The sequence below is a fragment of the Trichechus manatus genome, unplaced genomic scaffold (assembly GCF_000243295.1).
Source record: "Trichechus manatus latirostris isolate Lorelei unplaced genomic scaffold, TriManLat1.0 scaffold00062, whole genome shotgun sequence".
NCBI lineage: Eukaryota > Metazoa > Chordata > Mammalia > Sirenia > Trichechidae > Trichechus > Trichechus manatus.
This window is the reverse complement of record NW_004443998.1, coordinates 5909074-5929061: the sequence shown is the minus strand read 5'-3', so window position 1 is coordinate 5929061 and position 19988 is coordinate 5909074. Positions and strand designations below refer to the sequence as shown.

The 19988-nt window shown below is 42.1% G+C and overlaps 1 protein-coding gene across 2 annotated transcripts in view; it reads left to right on the top strand.

Annotated features, from left to right (window-relative positions):
- ARHGEF26 (Rho guanine nucleotide exchange factor 26) overlaps nucleotides 1–19988 on the top strand; it is a 131686-nt gene that overhangs the window by 88128 nt on the left and 23570 nt on the right. For both annotated transcript variants that reach the window (XM_004379181.3, XM_004379180.1), the window contains exons 9-11: nucleotides 3348–3422; nucleotides 9109–9198; nucleotides 11263–11417. In XM_004379181.3, the coding sequence (XP_004379238.1) occupies nucleotides 3348–3422; nucleotides 9109–9198; nucleotides 11263–11417 (320 nt within the window). The remainder of the gene's footprint in view (nucleotides 1–3347; nucleotides 3423–9108; nucleotides 9199–11262; nucleotides 11418–19988) is intronic.

Genomic DNA, 19988 nt, shown 5'->3' with positions numbered 1-19988 from the left:
TCACTTTGAAGAATTTAGATTACACCACCCACTTACTCCGCAGTTTTTGAAATGGGAAGAATATTGGCTTTTGAAGTCATGAGACCAAGATTCCATTTCTGGCCGAGCCACTAACGAGGCATATGGCCTTGGGAAAGTTACTTAATCTCTTTGGGTGTCCATTTTCTGAGGTTATTCACTAAGATCCCTCCTACCTGTGGTTTGCCACGATGCTGTGGTGCCGCCGTTCCACACAGGATTGAAACTATTTCGGCATTACAAGGCATCAGCTTGGTCCTGTTGTGCATTGTGCCAAGTGGCTGAGAAGAGTTCAGCGTCCTTCTGATCGTAGGGAATGTTCACGAAGAAAACAAGTATTTGACTTTGATCAATGGCAGGACATGGCTGGGGGGAGAAGTGAGTAGAGACTAGTGTGAAGTGCAGCTGGGAAGGCAGCCAGGAGGCCCTGCACACGGCCATGCAGGGGCAGCGTGAGAGAGCAGCAGGGTGGCCTGACACAGGTCTGCTCCAGCTGTGGGCCAGGCAGTATCTTCCGGATCACATCAGAATATTTTGTGATAATTTTACTTTAAAATTGAATCATAGCATTACTATAATGCCAGCTTTTACGTACTTGATTTTCACAAATCAATCAAAACGCAAAACAAAAATATAGTAATAGAAGGACTGAATACGGTTAGAAAATAAATTCTGTTTTCTATATTCCATCGTAAATTGCAGGATGTTCGAAAAGAACACTGAACTTTCGAAATGAATAGGAATATATGATCGTGGTCATGTAATACTCTGCTGCACAGCATGGGGAGATTCTGGTGGTGGGTCCAGAATTTTCAGCACCTCGCTGCTGTCCGAGCTCACCTCAACCTACCATCATTACACTCTTCCCCATCCATCATCTGTGATTCAGGAACCTCCCCCTGCCTGAGTATTTTAAGAAACTTGCAGTTGTGAAAAATTAGCTGCCTTTTTTTTTTTTTTGAGACCATGTCTAAGAATAGAATCTAGTCAGGTTATCAAAGCCAAATTCTGGCTTAAAAAAGGTTTACTTCATGTGACTTATAAGACTTGTTAAGAATACGAAACTTTGATCCGTAAGGCAAATATTATTTGAAATGTTCCTCTTTTCTATGAGAAATGAGTTCTTTCTAAATGTATCATTTCCTGAAGTGTTGGAGTTAATGAATTTTTAGGGTTCCATCTTTCTTGTATGAAAAAAAAAAAAACTTTTTTTTTTAAATGCATCATTTTCCATAATGTTAGACTTTTGAATTTTCAGGGTAGGTTCTTTCTTTTTCTCTTAAAAATGTGCATTTTAGCCACGTTTCCTTCTATATGCGCTGTGATCACCTAGCATTTTTTATTGTCTTCTCTTTAATTTGGAGAAAGTTACATAAGTAGGATGGGACTCACAATGTCTGATATATATCATGTCATATGATGTTGGGTATTTGTGCCTTGATTTCCCAGTGGGCTCTGAAGGTTTATGGGTCACAGACCCCTTTGAGATTGTGAGTAAAGCTGTGGTCACTCTCCCTACAAAGTTCATGTTTGTACAAAATGTTATATAAATTTTGGCGTGTGCATAGACACCGTGGACTCTAATGAAGGGTGCCTGCTGCCAGGGACATAAACCAGTATTTTTTCAGACTGTGTCAGTGCCCCTTAGTGGGTTGTCATGGTTTCAATTGTGTCCCCCAAAATACGTGTCAACTTGGCTAGGCTGTGATTCCCAGTACTGTGAGATTGTCCACCATTTTGTCATCTGATGTGATTTCCTATGTGTTGTAAATCCTACCTCTCTGTTTATGAGGCAGGATTAGAGGTAGTTATGTTAATGAGGCGGGACTCAGTCTACAAGATTAGTTTGTGTCTTAAGTCAGTCTCTTTTGAGATATAGAATAATGAGAAGCAGAGAGACAAGGGGACCTCATACCACCAAGAAGCGAGAGCCAGAAGAATAGCGTGTCCTTTGGACCCGGGATCTCTGTGCTGAGAAACTTCCAGACCAGGGGAGGATTGATGACAAGGACCTTCCGCTAGAGCCAACAGAGAGACAAAGCCTTCCCCTGGAGCTGATGCCCTGAATTCGGACTTCTAGCCTCTTAGACTGTGAGAGAATAAATTTTTCCTTGTTAAAGCCACCCACTTGTGGTATTTCTGTTACAGCAGCACTAGATGACTAAAACGTGGGTCATGAAATGAATTGTTAAATCATGAGCAGCATTAAAAAAAAAGAAATAGAGTAAAACATATTAATGTACATGGTTCATGATGTGGTTAAATATTAAATACAAATAAAATCTTGTTTCATTTATGCATGCAGCAGTGTACAATCTGTTTTGTGCAATAGGTCACAGACAGGAAAATTTTAGAGCTATTAATAGAAGCACACAGATGATACCCTCTGTGCTTCTCATGTATCACATGTAACAAGCCTGATGCCTGACATCCTGGCTTCTAACCCTGGTGGTAGTCTACACTTAAGGGACCAGTGGTTTGCTAGCTGCTAACTGCCTTCCGCCTCTGCCAGGTGCCTGTTGCTATAATCTGTTTGCCGTAAGTGAGAACCTAGCCACGTAGGCAGAATCCACACATACTGAAAATATTGTCTTGTCAGTTTTAATTCATTGGGGGATGCAGTTAAACTTGATCACTGAAACATCTGTAACAAGGAAAGGGGCTCTGTTGGCTTTGAATGTTATGTTTTTGCAAGTTATATGTACGTTGGTTTACCGTGAATTGACTCTCTTTGAACTCGGTTTTACCATCACAGGTGAAATTCGGCAGTATAAACATATCAAGGAAGACCTAGCTGCCCTTTTCTTAATCCTTTTATTCATCTTGTGTCATCTTCAAATGTAGTTACCACTAATGATGATGATAGTGATGAGGATACTTAACGTAACTCTCACCGAGTATTGAGGGCCGACTGTATGCTGGGACTTAGGAGGAACTTCTGCGTGCGTTTTCTCATTTAACCCTTGCAACAACCTTGTGACATAGTTGGCGTTAACCCGATTTTACAGACGAGGGAACTGAGGCTTCTAGAGACCGGGTAGATGACGTGCCCAAGGTCAAAAAAGGGGAAAATCTGGGATTTGAAACTACGTTCTGCCACCTTTGAAGTCTGTCCTCTAACTTCACCATTGTCTGGGTTTACTAGGGTCCTGTGTGTTTAAAGATTATTTCCTAGTTTTGTAATTGGACTTTGATGTCATCATCACACTCACTCCTTAATATTGCGTTCAGCTTTGTAAGTTTACTGTAAGAGGATACAGCTAGACATGGATCTTATTTTACTTAATAAAACAAATCAATTGATTTCATTCACTTTTGCTTCTTTGCAGACCATCTGTCAAAAAACTCCCAAGGACTCTCCGAAGTACGAAGTCTGCAAAAGGGCCTTAAAGGAAGTAAGCAAGGTAACTGCTGAACGGTTGGTCAGACAGGAAACCACTCCGACACCTCGAAAGAGACTGCGTCTTGGTTTGATGCTGAGAGTTAGTAGATTCTCACAGCCATTTGCGTGGTATTCTTTAGGTGGTTAAAAAACGAAATGATGTTTGCCATACTCAGATGAAGTTGATATTTTTGCTGCTTCAGACAGTTTTGCTTTAAGGGCCTATAGATGTGTCAGCTTTTGTGTTTGAACAGCTAGTCATTCATTCTTGCATTCAACAAACATTATTGAGTACCAACTCCTGTGCCAGGCACGGTGCCAGCCCCTGAGAATCGGTTGATGAATAAGACATATACGGTCACTACCCTGGTGGAACTTTCAGTGTGAATGGGCAAGCCAGACATTAAATGAGAATTACACCAAGGGTGGTGAGTGACATGATAGCGACGTACATAGTGATATTTAGGTGGAGTCCTAAGGCAAGAGTAGGTGTGAGCTGGGAACTGGGGGAAGAAGAGTGTCTTGGTTATGGGTAGGGGCCCAAAGACAAGAGAGTGTTTGGAGAATTTGAAGAACTGGAATGTTCTTCATGTGACTAGTCTAGGAGAGAGAGTAGTGGGGAGTCAGCCATGAGGGGTTTTGTCCACGTTAGGGAATTGTGGATCTATCCTAAGTTGATGTTGAAGCTATGAAGTCATGCACTACAAAGGCTGCTATGGGGTTGGGGCTAGGTATGAGGCTTTCGAGTTGATTCAGCAAGAGATGGTAATGGCTTAAACCAATGTGTATAGAAGTAAGATAGAATTAGACCTATATACCGGGGAGGTAGACTTGGAGATAGATTGAGTGAGGACATTTGGGGACCACAGTGAAGAGAATATAGTCTCTGGCTAGGTAGATGTTTTTATTTATCTCTACAGTAAGAACATGGGAGAAACTGATGCGCTCCATTGGGAACATGTCCTTGAGATTCCTGTAGAACATCCTAGTTGGCTGAATAAACAGGTCAGGAGCTCAGAGAGGAGATGAACTGGGGACATGGGTTGGGGAATCACAGCATGTGGATGGTATCTGAAGCCAGAAGAGTGGATGAGATGACCCAGGGAGAGTGTGTGGAATGAGAAGAGCAGTGATCTGAGACTCAGCGGTGAAGAGCACCAGCATTCAAGCAACAGCAACAACATAGCCAAAGAAAACCATAGCCAGAAAAAAAAAGCCAGAGGAAAAGAAAACCATGGTGGACTGGCATACGGCAGGTGATTTGATGGAAGGAAGGTCAACTCAGTTGAATGCTCCTGAAAGATAAAGTGAGATGAGGATTGAGGCATTCAGTGGGTTCATAGACAGGTAGGCTGCGTCCTTGCAGCGGTGGGTGTGGAAGCAGATTGGAGTGTGTTGAGGGAGTGGGAGGTGCGAAACTGCAGCCACCAGCAAGTATAGCCAGCTGTTTCAAGAAGCTGGCTGTGAAGGGAAGGACGGAGGGCTGTGCTTTTGGTTTTTTTTAAAGATGAGGAAAGCATGTTTGTGTTTAGATGCTAGTGGGAACATCTAGCTCAAGGAAGCAGTAGAAGGTGTAAGAGTGAGGATAACTGTGCGAGGCAGACACAGGGATCAAAGATAATGACGGCATTAGAAGCTTCCTAAGCTTCTTGAGCTGCGTGCCAGCTTTATGAGCCTGACATGTTTTTGCGTCATTTTACTGTGAAATACTGTTTCTTTTCATCGACTTTAAATTGACTCAGAATTTTACTTATCCTCATCCTTGCCGACGATAACTGCAGAGTTGTGGGTTTTATGAGCCAGTTGCTTATTTTCCCACCACACGTTTTTATACAAACAAGAAGTCTATCTGTGATCCGTATGAATTCATCTCTTGTCCTGCCAGTCTTCTGAATACTTCAGGGAAACGCCAAGCAAAGGGGCCTAGACTGGCAGCTGTGAAGTTGCCTGAGGTCGTGTTGTGAATGGGCCCCTCCTCTGGGACCCCAGATCCTCAAAGAGAAGTGAGGGAGCAGAGAGTCTGTAGGAGAAGCTGCTGGAGAAGTCCTAACCTTGGGCTTGAAAGAGATTTTGTCGCACTGTGCTTGATTGTTACTGAGATTACTGAGTACTGATTACTGAGTTACTGAGATTTTGGAACCCTGGTGGCGCAGTGGTTAAGAGCTCGGCTGCTAACCAAAAGGTCTGCGGTTCAAATCCACCAGGCGCTCCTTGGAAACCCTATGGGGCAGTTCTACTGCGTCCCGTAGGGTCGCTATGAGTCGGAATCGACTCGATAGCAATGGCTTTTTTTTGGTTTTTGGTTACTGAGACTAACATAGATGGAAGAATAAGAATTCAGGCAGAAGAGAAAAGAGGAAAGGTTGGTTTTAAAAGTGAACCCAGGAATATCATCTAAAGTTTTTCAAGAATTTCACATCTGTTACAGTGTGACTGCTGTGTTCTTCAGGCACCTCTTTTTCACTTGATTGAGAACCAGGCAGTTTAGGGAAGGCTGGCAGAAATGGTAATGGACCCGTAAATTGTCTTACTTTATTGATACTGTAAGTGTATAAGCTTAGAAAAGGCTATCTGTGAAGAAGCGCTGTCCCTGTGACTGATTTGCTCTGTAGGACGGCATTTCTCTGTCTCAGCACGAGCCATGAATATCACAATATGTTCGCCCGTCTCCTGGTGTAACGTGGGACTGAAGTCATTCATTAATATAGCCAGCTCAGGAATGAATCTTCTGTTTTATTTGTGAAGATTGCTTATTGGGTTTTATAGATTCTGGGAAAACAGTATCAGTGTTTTCAGCAGAAATGATTGTATATATAGAGAGAGCATTTATGATTTGAAATTAGAATCAGAATTTCTCATTTGCTTTATCTGAAATTAGAGAAATTGGGAGCTCCCAGTATTTATTTTAGAGTTATATTTGGTATGTTAAGGCCCAGGTTTTTAGAACTAGACTCCATGTAAGGCTGTGGGCAAGTCTCCTTACACAGTTACTCATTCTTGGAAAAAAAAATGAGTGATGCCTTTTTTGGTCGTTGAAGTCCTAATGCGGTTTATTTGCATGGTATGAGTAATACTTGGGCAGAATGGCGTGTATGTGCTGCCGAAATGACTGTGGCAGTTGATTGGTTTGGGGCCTCAGAAAAGGCTTGCTGGCCTGATTAAACAACTCAAAAGCAGGGAAGATGTTTTTATTGAATGAAAACGTGTTTACTTCTCGATTTTCTGCGACATGCTGGAAAGGCAGGTGGGAGAAGGGAGATTTCCAGGGAACCTGAGAGGCGAGCTTGTCCAGAGGGTTCTCTGATGTGTAAGGAGTAGGGGTGGAGAGATGCCTTCTTACTTCCTAATGAAATCTTCCCTGCTGTTTTCTCTCTCCTGAAAAGACAATAAGTGCCTTAATTTAACCCTTACCTCATAAAAGTCTACTTAACATTTGGGGCTAGTATTAAGTTACAGTCTTTTCTCCTAGAGGCAAAATAATTAAGGCTTCTTTAATCTTTTCCCATAAATCTGATGTTGTTTTGAGCATCTCCTGTCATCCAGCCGCCTGGAGATATGTATCACTGTTATCATCTAGGCACATGGTTCCCGTATTTATTATTTAAATCAAATTTTATAAAGGCCTGTAAAATGAAGCCTTTTTTAATGGGACATTTTCTTTCTGTGCATTTTTTTTTTCATATTTGAGGTCACCCATAAGGTTTATATTAGTCTATATTATGTTTTTTTCACTAACATTATAATGGTTATTTTCTGATCTCATTAATTTTCGTAAGTAAATGTTCCTATGTTTTTCTTATTGTAAAAGTAATTAGACCAAAAGAGGGATAATAGTCACGGCTGACAAGAGAGTTGGATTTGAGCATTCCCACACACTTTTAGCAGAAGTAAAAATTGGTACAGCCTTTTTGGAAGGCAGTTTGGAGTATTTAGCAAAGTCAAAAATACACATGGTATTTGATGCAAAAATTTCACTTCTTAGAACCTTACGAATGATCATAGAATGCTCAAGTGTTCAAGGCTGTTTCTTTTCACCTTGTTTACAAGAGCGAAAAACAAAGAGGAGGAAAGTATCACCCTAAATGTTTCCAGTAAGGCAATCATGCTGTTATGCTATATCCTGTACTAGCCTGTGGTATCCTGTACTTACTGTTGCTGTCGAGTTGAATCCGACTCATAGCGACCGTAGAGGACAGAATAATACCACCCTATAGGGTTTCCAAGGAGTGGCAGGTGGATTCGAACTGCCGACCTTTTGGTTAGTAGCCAAGCTTTAACCACAGCGCCACCAGGGCTCCATCTGACACATAGTAGGTGCTAAATAAACGATTTCTTCAATGAGTGATACATTTATAAGGGAAGTACTGTTAGTGAAAATAATCAGGTCATAGACAAACATAGAACAGCGTGTTCCCAAAAATGAAAGAAAAATTTCTGCGCATGTGTGTTTTTATGTTTATATAAGCGTAAGGGGGAGGAAAAAAAAAAAAAGAAAGCCTATAACCCATCCTGTTAACAGTTACCTCGGGGGAACAGAGCAGGTCACGATCTTTCAGGTCTATTTTATTTACTTCTGTATTATCATTATTATTTTCTTTTACAGTGGGCATGCATTAATTACCTGACAAAGCGGTAATAAAAATAAATCCGATTAGAATCTCCAGCCTTTATTTTTAACAATCATATTTCTCTTTTAGGCCAGTGAGCCTTGTATGGATATATTTTTTGCAGGTTTTCCAGTTAATAAGAAATAGGAAATACAAAGTTTGTTTTGATTTAGATCGGTGAACTAAGTATTCATCAAGGCACTGAATGCATTTGATCTGTAGATAATTCAGGGCTTCTCATTAAACTGAATTTCTCTTAGCTTGGCCATCCTTGAAGAATGGTTAGCCACCAGGCTCTGGCCAAGGTTTTCCTCCTTCAGGGCTGTTTGCTGTTAGGGCTGAATTACCCAGTAAGCAAGGTAAGCATGGCTTCACTTGTGTGTACTTACTTATCCGTAGTGAACAAGATGTGGTGAGAAACATGTGAAACTGTTCACTACAGATTAGTAAGTATGCACAGGTGAAGCCATGCTTACCTCGTTTACTGGGTCATCCGTCCCTGACAGGGATTGTAAATTTAAAAAGAGAGTTCAGTTCTCTAGGAAGGTGCTTTGGGGTTGGGAGAGAGACAGATGTCAGCCATACCTAGAAGCAGAAGCTTTGATGAGGTGAAAAAATGAGAAATTGTTTATTACGGATTAGTAAGTAAGCACAAATAAGTCCGTGCTTACCTGCCGCGTGCATCTCTCTTTGCTTACAATTTGCCTTAAAAGTTGGTTGTCTGTCTGAAACTGCTCTGGTTTGAAAGTGGGGTGAAGGGGGCTGCTCGTCTTGAGGTTGGGGGGGGGGTCCCCCCCGGGTCACGTGAGGAGGGAGGGGCCAAGAAAAGGAGCAGGAAGGACCGAGATGGGGGTGGAGGTAGGCTGGTGTGAGAAGAGGACTTGCAGCGTATGTGTCCCTAAAAGTTTTCAGGACTTTTTATGCCCCCGGTCTTCACTTCTCTTATCACACCACTTCTAACTGGACATAGCGTCTTAATTGTGTAAAATGGCATGTTCTTTAACTCCCTGTGTGCTAAGCATTTCCCAGGAGAGATTCGCCTTTGGAAGCGAGGTCACGCGCCTTGATCTACTAACCCTCCTCCTTGTTCTGTCTTCCCAGTTGGTTCGACTGTGCAATGAAGGAGCCCGGAAAATGGAAAGGACTGAAATGATGTACACAATTAACTCCCAGCTGGAATTTAAAATCAAGGTATCCGCGTGCCTCTTCATAACCAGTATTATTACAGACGATTGGTTAACTCTTATGTAAATGAGGAGAGATGGTTGAGGCTAATTTGCTTTTCAAAGAAGGGCCATCAGTTGATAAGAGAGAGGCTGCCAGATGAGGAGCAGATATTTCAGGCACTTCAGCTTTGGCTCACCCAGGTCTGATCTGAGTGACCTTTCTCCAGGCCACAAGTAAAGAAGTTGAGGCATTATCTAAGAAGCACAACTCTTTTCCTAGGAAGACACCAAATGTGGGGAAGCAGATCGTTAAAATAATAGAATTTTAGAATTGAAAGGAACCTATTAGATTTCTTCAGTACTTCTCAAAGTCTCTCCCAAAACAGTGGTATCCCATGAGTTGAACTGTGGTGTTCTTCTAACTCAAACAAGGACCCTTCTTGTCCAGTTTGCAAAAAAAGATTGTTAATGAATGGTTCATGTCCATTTGTTTCTCCTCCTTAACTCGTTCTTGAATATGTGCTGCCCGTTCCCGCCGGTCTGGTACTGGTTCTGCTCATGAGCGGTCAGCAGAAGCTCATGTGGACCAGGCCCTGTGCACTAGGAGGAGGAGCTGGGTAAGGTCAGTTCAGGGCCATAGGAAAAGCAACACAATCGGGAAAATAGTACGTAACTGATGAAAATCCTTCTTATAGAAGGCCTTTATAAAGTTATGAAGCGTATGAAATCATATGTAATCATATGCAAACATATATAATCCCTTGGATACAGCCTTTTCTCTGAGATTATGATGAATTATTTTGGGAGAACTTGATTTTCACAGCCAGAAACTGGCGTGATGCTTTCGGGGTGAACTCCCATGGGAAAAATTACCATAAACTTAAGAATAGGTGTTCTTAACCCTCTTATTTCCTCCCTAATGCCTCCAGTTTCTTTTAACTATTTTTAATCATTTTTCCCTGAAAAGAAGGGCATTTGGTTGTACTACACTCCTGTGTTTTGCGTGTGCAAGAAATTTTGCTTATCTTATGGATATAGTCTTCAACGTCAGATTTTGGGCAGTAAGCATTTCTGGTATCTTAAAAAGAGAGAGATGGTGAGAGTGCTCACGGGCAAGGATTATTCTGTGATTTTTTTCCAGTTGGCTTATATGAGACTGAATAAAGAAAAGCAGTATGTGATTCCTTGGATACAACCTTTTCTATGGGTTATCATGGATTATTTTGGAAGAATTTGATTTTCACAGCCAGAAAATGGCATGATGCTTTCTTTCAGGGATGAACTTCCATGGGAAAAATTACCATAAACTTAAGAACAAGTGGTCTCAAGAATATGACTGAGTAGATAACCAGTAGACAAAACAGAAGTTTGTGGGTTTGTTTTTTTTCCTTTCTGTCTCTTACCTAAAGCCTTTTTTGTTCATAAGGCAAATGTAGACTTTCATATTTGTCTCCTGTCAACCACAGTTATCTGTGTTTTTCAGGATGTTTAGATTCTGTTTTGAGATATTTAAAATAACTCTAGTTGACACTGATAGATTTGTTTACTAGGCTTTTCAATTTTAAGTGACACCCTATCTTCTTTTTCTGTTGAGAGTTATTTGAAGGGTCATAATTTTTGGTGGACCCAATAACATTTTCTCAGGGAGTTTTTGTTGACATATATTGGAAAATTAACAGTTTTTATGTTGGAAATAAATTGTTCTTTTTCATTTACTCCTGGAGAATGCCCTGCACTTCTCTGATTATATTTTATATTACATCTTTTTTTTCCCTGGGTGGTGCAAATGGTTCCTGGGCTCGGCTGATAATCGAAAGGTTGGTGGTTTGAGTTTACCCAGAGGTGCCTTGGAAGAACGGCCTGGTGGTCTATTTCTGAAAAATCAGCCATTGAAAGCTGTATGGGATCACCATGAGTTAGAGTCAACTCAATGACAACTGGTTGATTTATTTTGATTGTACATCTACCAAATACTGGTGCACACCATAATGTGTCTCATTTGTTTGAAAGTCAGTTTTATATCCTACTTCTGATAGTCACGAAAGGACGTTAATTTGGCCTTGGGTGTTGAGTTTTTCTCTTTTTGCAGCCCTTTCCTTTAGTTTCCTCTTCCCGGTGGTTGGTAAAAAGAGGTGAATTGACGGCCTTTGTAGAGGACACCGTGCTTTTCTCAAAAAGGACATCCAAACAGCAAGTCTACTTCTTTCTCTTTAACGACGTCCTCATCATCACCAAGAAGAAGAGGTAAGCCTTTCTCTGGTGTTGCTGGTTATGCATCCCAGTTTTAAAGCCGTGTGATTCCAGTGCCTCTCGGCGGTAATCTCCCTTGAAAAGCTTGAGATGTTAGATGTATAGCATCTGTGTTTTGCTTTCACTTATAACTATCATACAAGCACAACTTAAAACATCATCATCATCGTCATTCTAGCCCACCTCACAACGGGAGGGGGTCTACTACTACTGAGCTTTGACTGTCTGCAGAGTACTGTTCTAATCGTGTTACACCTTGATGGCACTCATTTCTCATGACTTCCCTGGGGAAGGAGGTATTATGCCCAGTCAGTGTTTTTAAACTTGCTTCTGCCATAGAACCTTTGTATACAACAGGTAGCAGTTGCTCTGATTGAGGACAGGCTGGGGAGCAACGTCTAGGGCTTCTTGTGGCTTAACTTAAAATCCATTGCTCTTAATGATTGTAAGTCTAAAAGTTTCCCCATGACTGGGAGGCGTTAGCTGTACTCCCTTCTGAAGGGAATAAACTTAGGTCAGTTGGTGGGCAAAGTGTGTGTTCTTCTTACTTCAGAAGTCTGGTGATGTATTCCCGTCCAGCTCGAGGGAGATGTCCAGGAGAAAGACTGGAGAAGGCCTTTCTTTGCAGTATTTGTTCTCTCCAGCCGCTCTCACTCTTACACACACACACACACACACGCACACACGCACGCACGCACACTTTCACCCCTCCACCCTGCCTTTCTCTAGGGACCTTTCTTTAGTAAATGTACTCAGTATATATAGGCTTGGAAAATGTTTTCCTGCTGGTCCTATATACATATTCCACCTTTCCTAGAATATGAGCTTGGAGTGAAAACACAAATCTGTAGTGTGCTATTTCCGCGTATGGCGGAAGTGATGGTGAGCTGAGCTGATGGCATATGATGAGGGCAGGGTTAGCTCATGAGGCACAGTTTCGGCAAAGTGAAGAGAATTGGAGAAACAGACCTCCATGAAAATACAAAAGAAATGTCCAAGTTTACCGTGAAATATTTATTTAAATGCTACTTCTGAGTTGCTGTTTTTTTTGCTTAGAAAGTCTCACTAAATTGAAATAGAGGTGGAGCTTTTACTTTTTGTGCCTTTTAATCAGACCATATTATGAATTATTTCAGACATTTGGCCGTCTAGCTGAAATGGAAACTTTGTCTGGTCTACCATGAAAAGTCATTGTGTAAATCTGACTGTGATAAAGACTTAAAGATGATGATAATGATTTTTCATAATTAGGGAAATAATGTTTTCATATCTCCAAGGAGTAATTATTTCTCATACCTGGGGCAATTTAAATAGCTCCAGTAGCTAAGGAAGTTTAATAAATAAAGATTGGAGAAGAATTACAATTTTTGTGTTTATCTGTTTTATTGATTTCCTATGAGACAGCATGCTTCCTTGGTTCTTTTGGAGATGTTTTGTTTTTCAGGGAGTCATTATATACGTTTCTTCAAATGCCAGAACTCTTGACTTTTAACATCTTCCGGCAGTTGAAATATTTGTTCTGTCTCGCTGGACCAAATGCTTTAACTAAACTTTTGATTTTAATGATAAACTGTACATCGGCGGCACTAAGACAGTTTTAAACGCAAATGTAGTTTCGATTACGATGTCTTCAGTGACGTTGATGGAAACATTGAGGGTACTTCAGACAGCACAGGGCAACTTTTCTCATGAACTTGTACAGAGCTACCCAATAAATAGAGACTTCGGAAGTTAGAGTTAAGGTGTATGCTAGTCTACTTAGCTGCATTCGTTTTCCTCCAAGGGACGTTTTGCCGTTATCTTGAATGTCAGTTTGCTAGCTATGTCAGGTATCCTAGCTATTCCAGGTATATCTAAACTTGTATCATTAATAAAAGAAAGAGCCGGATATTCAGCTCCAGTTGAGAAGGCAACCCTGAGTACCTGATTTTGCCTTTACCAAAATTTGGGATTTACTTGCTCTTACCAAGTCACTCACCATTATTTCTAGAGCACTCTTAACTCGGGGAATAACGTTGGAGGCCCAAGTCGTTTATGACCTGAGTATGTGGAGAGGGTGACAGGCAGACCACCGACAGTTGATTAACTGGCTGGGTTAAAAATGTACAGTATGCACAGCCGTATTTACATGACCGATTCAAGGAGGCAACTGCAAATGCTTCACATGCCAGAGGCAACAGTGAGGAGATGCAATAGCTTTGAGCAAGGCAGTAATTTAGGCTTGGCTATGGTGTACAGATAAGGGATAATTACCTGTACCAGCTCTTTAGGACTGATCCAGCTACCCACTGCCTAATTGTAATTCCAGGGTTGAGTCAGGGAGCTTATCTGCTGGGCCTCCAGTGGTTTTCAGCTTCAGGGAGGCTTCCCAGCTACTGGGAGAGGCTGCTCGGGAGGACTTTTACCCATCCTTCCCAGAGTCACCGCTGGTTTATGCTGAGCCCGTTCGGGATTGCTGGGTGTGTGGCCAGCTCAGCTCTGCAGGGCGTGAGGTACTGCTAGCGCTTACAGGGCTGACCTTGGTTAGTGGCCACAGGGCTGTCTTCCAGGCCAAGAATCTTCACCTTTTTCGATTATCAGGAGGAGGTTTAAAGTTTTCAGGCGCTCTGGGCTGCTTGTGAGTCACCGTATTAATACTCTGGCCTGCTACCACATTTCAAACAGATACATGGCCAGTTTGACTACTTTGGATGAGAAAGTGAATTCTGTGGTATTTGAAGCTTTCACCGCAGGGCACGTGGCTAGTACTAGATCAGGGCTTTCATCTGGCATTGTTGACATGGGGACCGGATAATTGTTCGTTGTGGGGGCTGTCCTACACATTGTAGGATGTTTAGCAGCACCCTTGGCCTGGACCCACTATCTCCCAGTAGCACGCGTCTGTCAGTTTGTCGTACTGTGGGGCTTGCGTGTTGCTGTGATGCTGGAAGCTGTGCCACCGGTATTCAAATACCGGCAAGGTTGTCCATGGTGGACAGCTTTCAGCTGAGCTTCCAGACTAAGACAGACTAGGAGGAAGGACCTGGCGGTCTAATTCTGAAAAAAGTTAGCCAGTGAAAACCTTATAAATCACAGCAGACCATTGTATTACAGTGAAACATGCAAAGACTTGGACTTAGAAAACCAAACAGGAAGAACATGCTCGGCATTTCTCAGGCTGAAAGAACTGAAGGAAAAATTCAAGGCTCAAGTTGCAATATTGAAGGATTCTGTGGGGAAAATACTAAACCATGCAGGAAACATCAAAAGAAGATGGAAGGAATACGCCCGAGTTACTGTACCAAAAGAATTGGTTGACGTTCATCCATATCAGGAGGTAGCATATGATCAAGAACCAATGGTACCGAAGGAAGAAGTCCAAGCTTCACTGAAGGCATTGGTGAAAAACAAGGCTGCGGGAATTGATGGAATATCAGTTTAGATGTTTCAGCAAACACATGCAGCACTGGAAGTGCTCATTCGTCCATGCCAAGAAATTTGGAAGACAGCTACCTGGCCAACCAACTGGAAGAGATCCATATTTATGCCTATTCCAAAGAAAGGTGATCCAACCAAATGCGGAAATTATAGAAAAATATCATTAATATCACATGCAAGTAAATTTTTGCTGGCGATCACTCAAGAGCGGTTGCAGCAGTACATTGACAGGGAACTGCCAGAAATTCAAGCTGGATTCAGAAGAGGATGTGGAACCAGGGATATCATTGCTGATGTCAAATCAATCCTGGCTGAAAGAGAATACCAGAAAGATGTTTACTTGTGTTTTACTGACTATGCAAAGGCATTCGACTATGTGGATCATAACAAATTATGGATAACATTGCGAAGAATGGGAATTCCAGAACACTTAATTGTGCTCAGGAGGAACCTGTACGTAGATCAAGAGGCAGTCGTTCAAATGGAACAAGGGGTTACTTCATGGTTTAACGTCGGGAAAGGTGTGCATCAGGGTTGTATCCTTTCACCATACCTATTCAATCTGTATGCTGAGCAAATAATCTGAGAAGCTGGACTATACGAAGAACAGGGCATCAGGATTGGAGGAAGACGCATTAACAACCTGCGATATGCAGATGACACAACCCTGCTTGCTGAAAATGAAGAGGACTTGAAGCACTTACTGATGAAGATCAAAAGACAGCAGCCTTCAGTATGGATTACACCTCAACGTAAAGAAAACAAAAATCCTCACAACTGGACCAATAAACAACATCATGAAAAACAGAGAAAAGATTGAAGTTGTCAAGGATTTCATTTTACTTGGATCCACAGTCAACACCCATGGAAGAAGTGGCAGTCAAGAAATCAAACGATGCATTTCATTGGGCAAATCTGCTGCAAAAAATCTCTTTAAAGTTTTAAAAAGCAAAGATGTCACTTTAAGGACTAAGGTGCTCCTGACCCAAGCCATGGTATAAGCTGGACGATGAATAAGGAAGACTGAAGAAGAACTGATGCCTTTCAATTAAGGTGTTGGCCAAGAATATTGAATATACCATGGACTGCCAAAGGAATGAACAAATCTGTCTTGGAAGAAGTACAGCCAGAATGCTCCTTAGAAGCAAGGATGGCAAGACTACATCTGACATACTTTGGACATGTTATCAGGAGGGATCATTCCCTGGAGAAGGACATCATACTTGGTAAAGTAGAGGGCCAGCAAAAAACAGGAAGACCCTCAAGGATATGGATTGACACTGTGGCTGCAACAATGGGCTAACGCCTAACAATGACTGTGAGGATGGCACAGAACTGGGGAGTGTTTAGTTCTGTTGTAGGTAGGGACGCTATGAGTCAGAATCAACGTGTAGGTGCCTTTTTGCCCCCACTAGCCCAGATGTGCCCTTCTGCACATTTAAAGCGCACAGATAAGTGGGCCTGGTCTAGGTGATGGGCGCAATATGAAAGAATGCTGAGGTCTAGTCTAGTTATCTGTAACAGTAAATGAAATCATGCCTTGATTTGTTCCTTTCATTCTTCTCCTCGGTCTTCTGCCTACAAATGATCCAGCCATGATGTTTGTGGATATTCCTTATAGTTAGATCAGTAGTAATAGTAACAATGATGATAAGAGCCTGTATTATGGAGCAATAGTGTGCCATTCACTGTACTCTGAGGTGATATGCAGCACATCATGTATTACCAGCAACTGTGAGCTAGGTACTAGTCTTATCTCCATTCTACAGATGAGGAAACTGAGGCCGACAGAGAGGAAATAGCTTTTTGGAAGTCTCTCAGCAGAACCAAGATTCTATGAGTCTGTGACTCCAGAACCTACTCTCTTAACTGCCACTTTATGTTTATTACTTTTTAACTTTATTTTTCTGGAATGTTTTCACCCTCTCTCGCATCCTGTAATGTAACTGGGAAGTATAGCCTACAAACTTATACCTTTTTTTGTTTGTTTTGAGGAACAATTTTTCCAAAGCAAGTTTTTGTTGAGTGAGTATTTTTATCATTTTACTGGTTGTAGGAAAAAACTAGTTATTCTCGTTGTTGGGTGCCATTGAGTCGATTTCAACTCATAGCGACCCCATGTAACAGAATAGAACTTTCCCGTAGGGTTTTCTAGGCAGTAATCTTTACGGGAGCAGATCGCCAGGTCTTTTCTCCTGTGGAACTGTTAGTGGGTTCTAACCACTTACCTTCTGGTGAGCAGCCGAGTGCTTAACCACTGCGCCACCAGTACCAAATTGTGTTTGCAAGCTTTCCTCTACCTTACGCTAATACAGCTGCAGAGTGTGAGAAGGAGAGCCTCCCTCTCCTAACATTTCCTTCCAGTGGAAATCTAAGACAGTAGATTTCCATTTCCTGATTCTTAGTTCCTGGTGCCATGAATATTGTGTATATTGGCATAAATCAAGCCCTGTGACATGTTACAAGTCCTTGGGTTTAGAAAAGAGTTTTCTGTAATAGCATACTACCAGATCATTAGAATAAGTTCATAATTCAGGGATTTAAGTTGAAACTTGAATTTTCCCGAGCAGTGTGAGCATCCGGTGGCTTAAGGTGTGTCGGCTCCCTGCAAAAGGTCTTGGCCTGGTTTGGTCCCATTTTGAGTCTTTTATTGGAATATCTTTCCCCGTTAGAGAAAGCTGAAGTCACCTGCCATTATCCGTCTTCTGCTGCAGAATAAACTTCTTCCTCGGAAAATTAAGGTTGTCTTGGATGAACGGAAGGCAGTAGATCTTCTCTGATTTAAAGCTTTTTTATTCCTGGGGAGTAACACTTGTTTATCTGTATCTGACCTCTGTGGCATGGAGTTCTAAATTCAAGATGGTGAGATGGGGTGGGAGAGAAAGGAGATCCCCGCTCCCTCTTCTGCTCCACGAACACACCCGTAATTCCTTTGACGACAGGAGGAACAAGGGTGGTGTTTCCTTAGGGTCTGTAAGAAGAGTCCGCATTGTCATTACATGCTGAAAGCTGCGGCTGTTGAGATGCACGCTATTGATGGATGGAGTCAGGCAGAACTGGGCTCAAGGCCTGGCCCTGTGACCTTGGGCAAGTTACTTTTAGTCTCTCGGAGGCTCTGTTCTCATGTTTAAAATGGGGATAATATCGTCAACGTCTTCGTGGAGTTTCTGTGAGAATTCCTTGAGCTAGTGTGTGTAAGGTACTTACGGTGCCTCGTCTGTGGTAAGTGGTTGATTCATACTATGAATATTATCCTTAGGATTGTGTTTCTCTAAAGGTAATGCCACAAATCAAATTATTGCCTTTCCATTCCCAGTTTTTCTTATCGTTTTAAAAAATGGTTCCAAAGTTTTTGCCATTGCTCCACAGCTGAAAGTTGTGGCACACTCTGGGGCTGGACCTAGATGTATGACCTCCAGAACACGGATAAATGCATCTAACGCCACGCTCTTCCCTCCACATCGAGAAAGCACGGTCAGATGGCAAGTGAGTGAGGGATAACTGTTGATCAACTTTTACTCTTTTTAAGTTGGTGTAAATCACATGTAAATATTTGTAGTAGCAATTTTCTCTCAATGTCTCTCACAGCTGATCAGAAAACACCACAACAAATGAAAAAAAAAAAAATGAGTTAAAAACTGAAGTTTCCCTTTCCTTAGAGGAAGTCAAGGAACCCTGAGTTGGAGTATAGGGATTGTTCCAGCGATTTGGAGTGACCTTCTGTCTTAGTCATCTAGTGCTGCTATAACAGAAATAGCACAAATGGGTGGCTGTAACAAAGAGAAGTTTATTATCTCACACTTTAGGAGGCTAGAAGTCCAAATTCAGAGTGCCAGCTCTAGGGGAAGCCTGTCTCTCTCTGTTGATTCTGGTGGAAGGTCCTTGTCATCAATCTTCCTGTGGTCTAGGAGCTTCTCAGCACAGGGATGGCAAGTCCAAAGGATGCGCTCCACTCCTGGCTCTTCTCGCTTAGTGGTAATGAGGTCCCCATGTCTCTCTGCTCACTTCTCTATTTTATATCTCAAAAGAGACTGACTTAAGACACAGCCTAACCTTGTAGATTTTGAGTCCTGTCTTATTAACATAACTGCCTCTAATCCTGCCTCATTAATATCCTAGAGGTAAGATATATAACACATAGGAAAATCACATCAGGTGCTAAAATGGTGGACAATCACACAAAACTGGGAATCATGGCCTAGCCAAGTTGACACACATTTTTGGGGGACACAACTTAATCCACAATACCTTGTTACCTACTTAAGCTGCCCGTTTGTTCTTTAGAGCTTGCTTAATTCTTGTTGTGCCAGGGAGGAAGCTTTAGTAAGGGGCTAACAGTCTCTCAGACCTGCCTATCTCCTCTTTGTCAAGGACAGCAGGTTGGGGGTACCTCATGGCAGTCACGGAAGTGTGTGCTGGGTTGCAGAAGCTGGCGATCCCTGGTGACAGGAACAGGGGGGCTTTCTGATCCTGTTGTGGGTCACTGTCCATGTTTTTTGGTGACAGTGAGTCACAGCAGATCCTTATTCTACCAACGAATGTGACCCTCTTCTCCACTATTTTTATATGCTTGACAGTGAAATATAGGTAGTGTGTGGCATGTTTGTCATTCTCCAGAATTATTATTATTTTTTAATCTTTTTTTAATTGTTGTGTTTTAAGTGAAAGTTTACAATTCAAGTTAGTCTCTCATACAAAAATTTATACATATATTGTTATGTGACCCTAGTTGCTCTCCCTATACTGTGACAGCACACTCCTCCTTTCCACCCTGGATTTCCCGTGTCCTTTCAACCAGCTCCTGACCCTCTCTGCCTTCTCATCTCGCCTCCAGACAGGAGCTGCCCATTTAGTCTCATGTATCTACTTGAGCTAAGAAGCACACTCTTCCCAAGTATCATTTTATGTCCCATAGACCAGTCTAATCTTTGTCTGAAGAACTGGCCTCGGGAATTGTTTCAGTTCTGGGCTAACAGAGAGTCCGAGGGTCGTGTCTTCTGGGGTCCCTCCAGTCTCAAACAAACTACCAAGTCTGGTCTTTTTACTAGAATCTGAGTTCTGCACCCTACTTTTCTCCTGCTCCATCACGGACTCTCTGTTGTGTTCCCTGTCAGGGCGGTCATTGCTGGTAGCTGGGCACCATCTAGT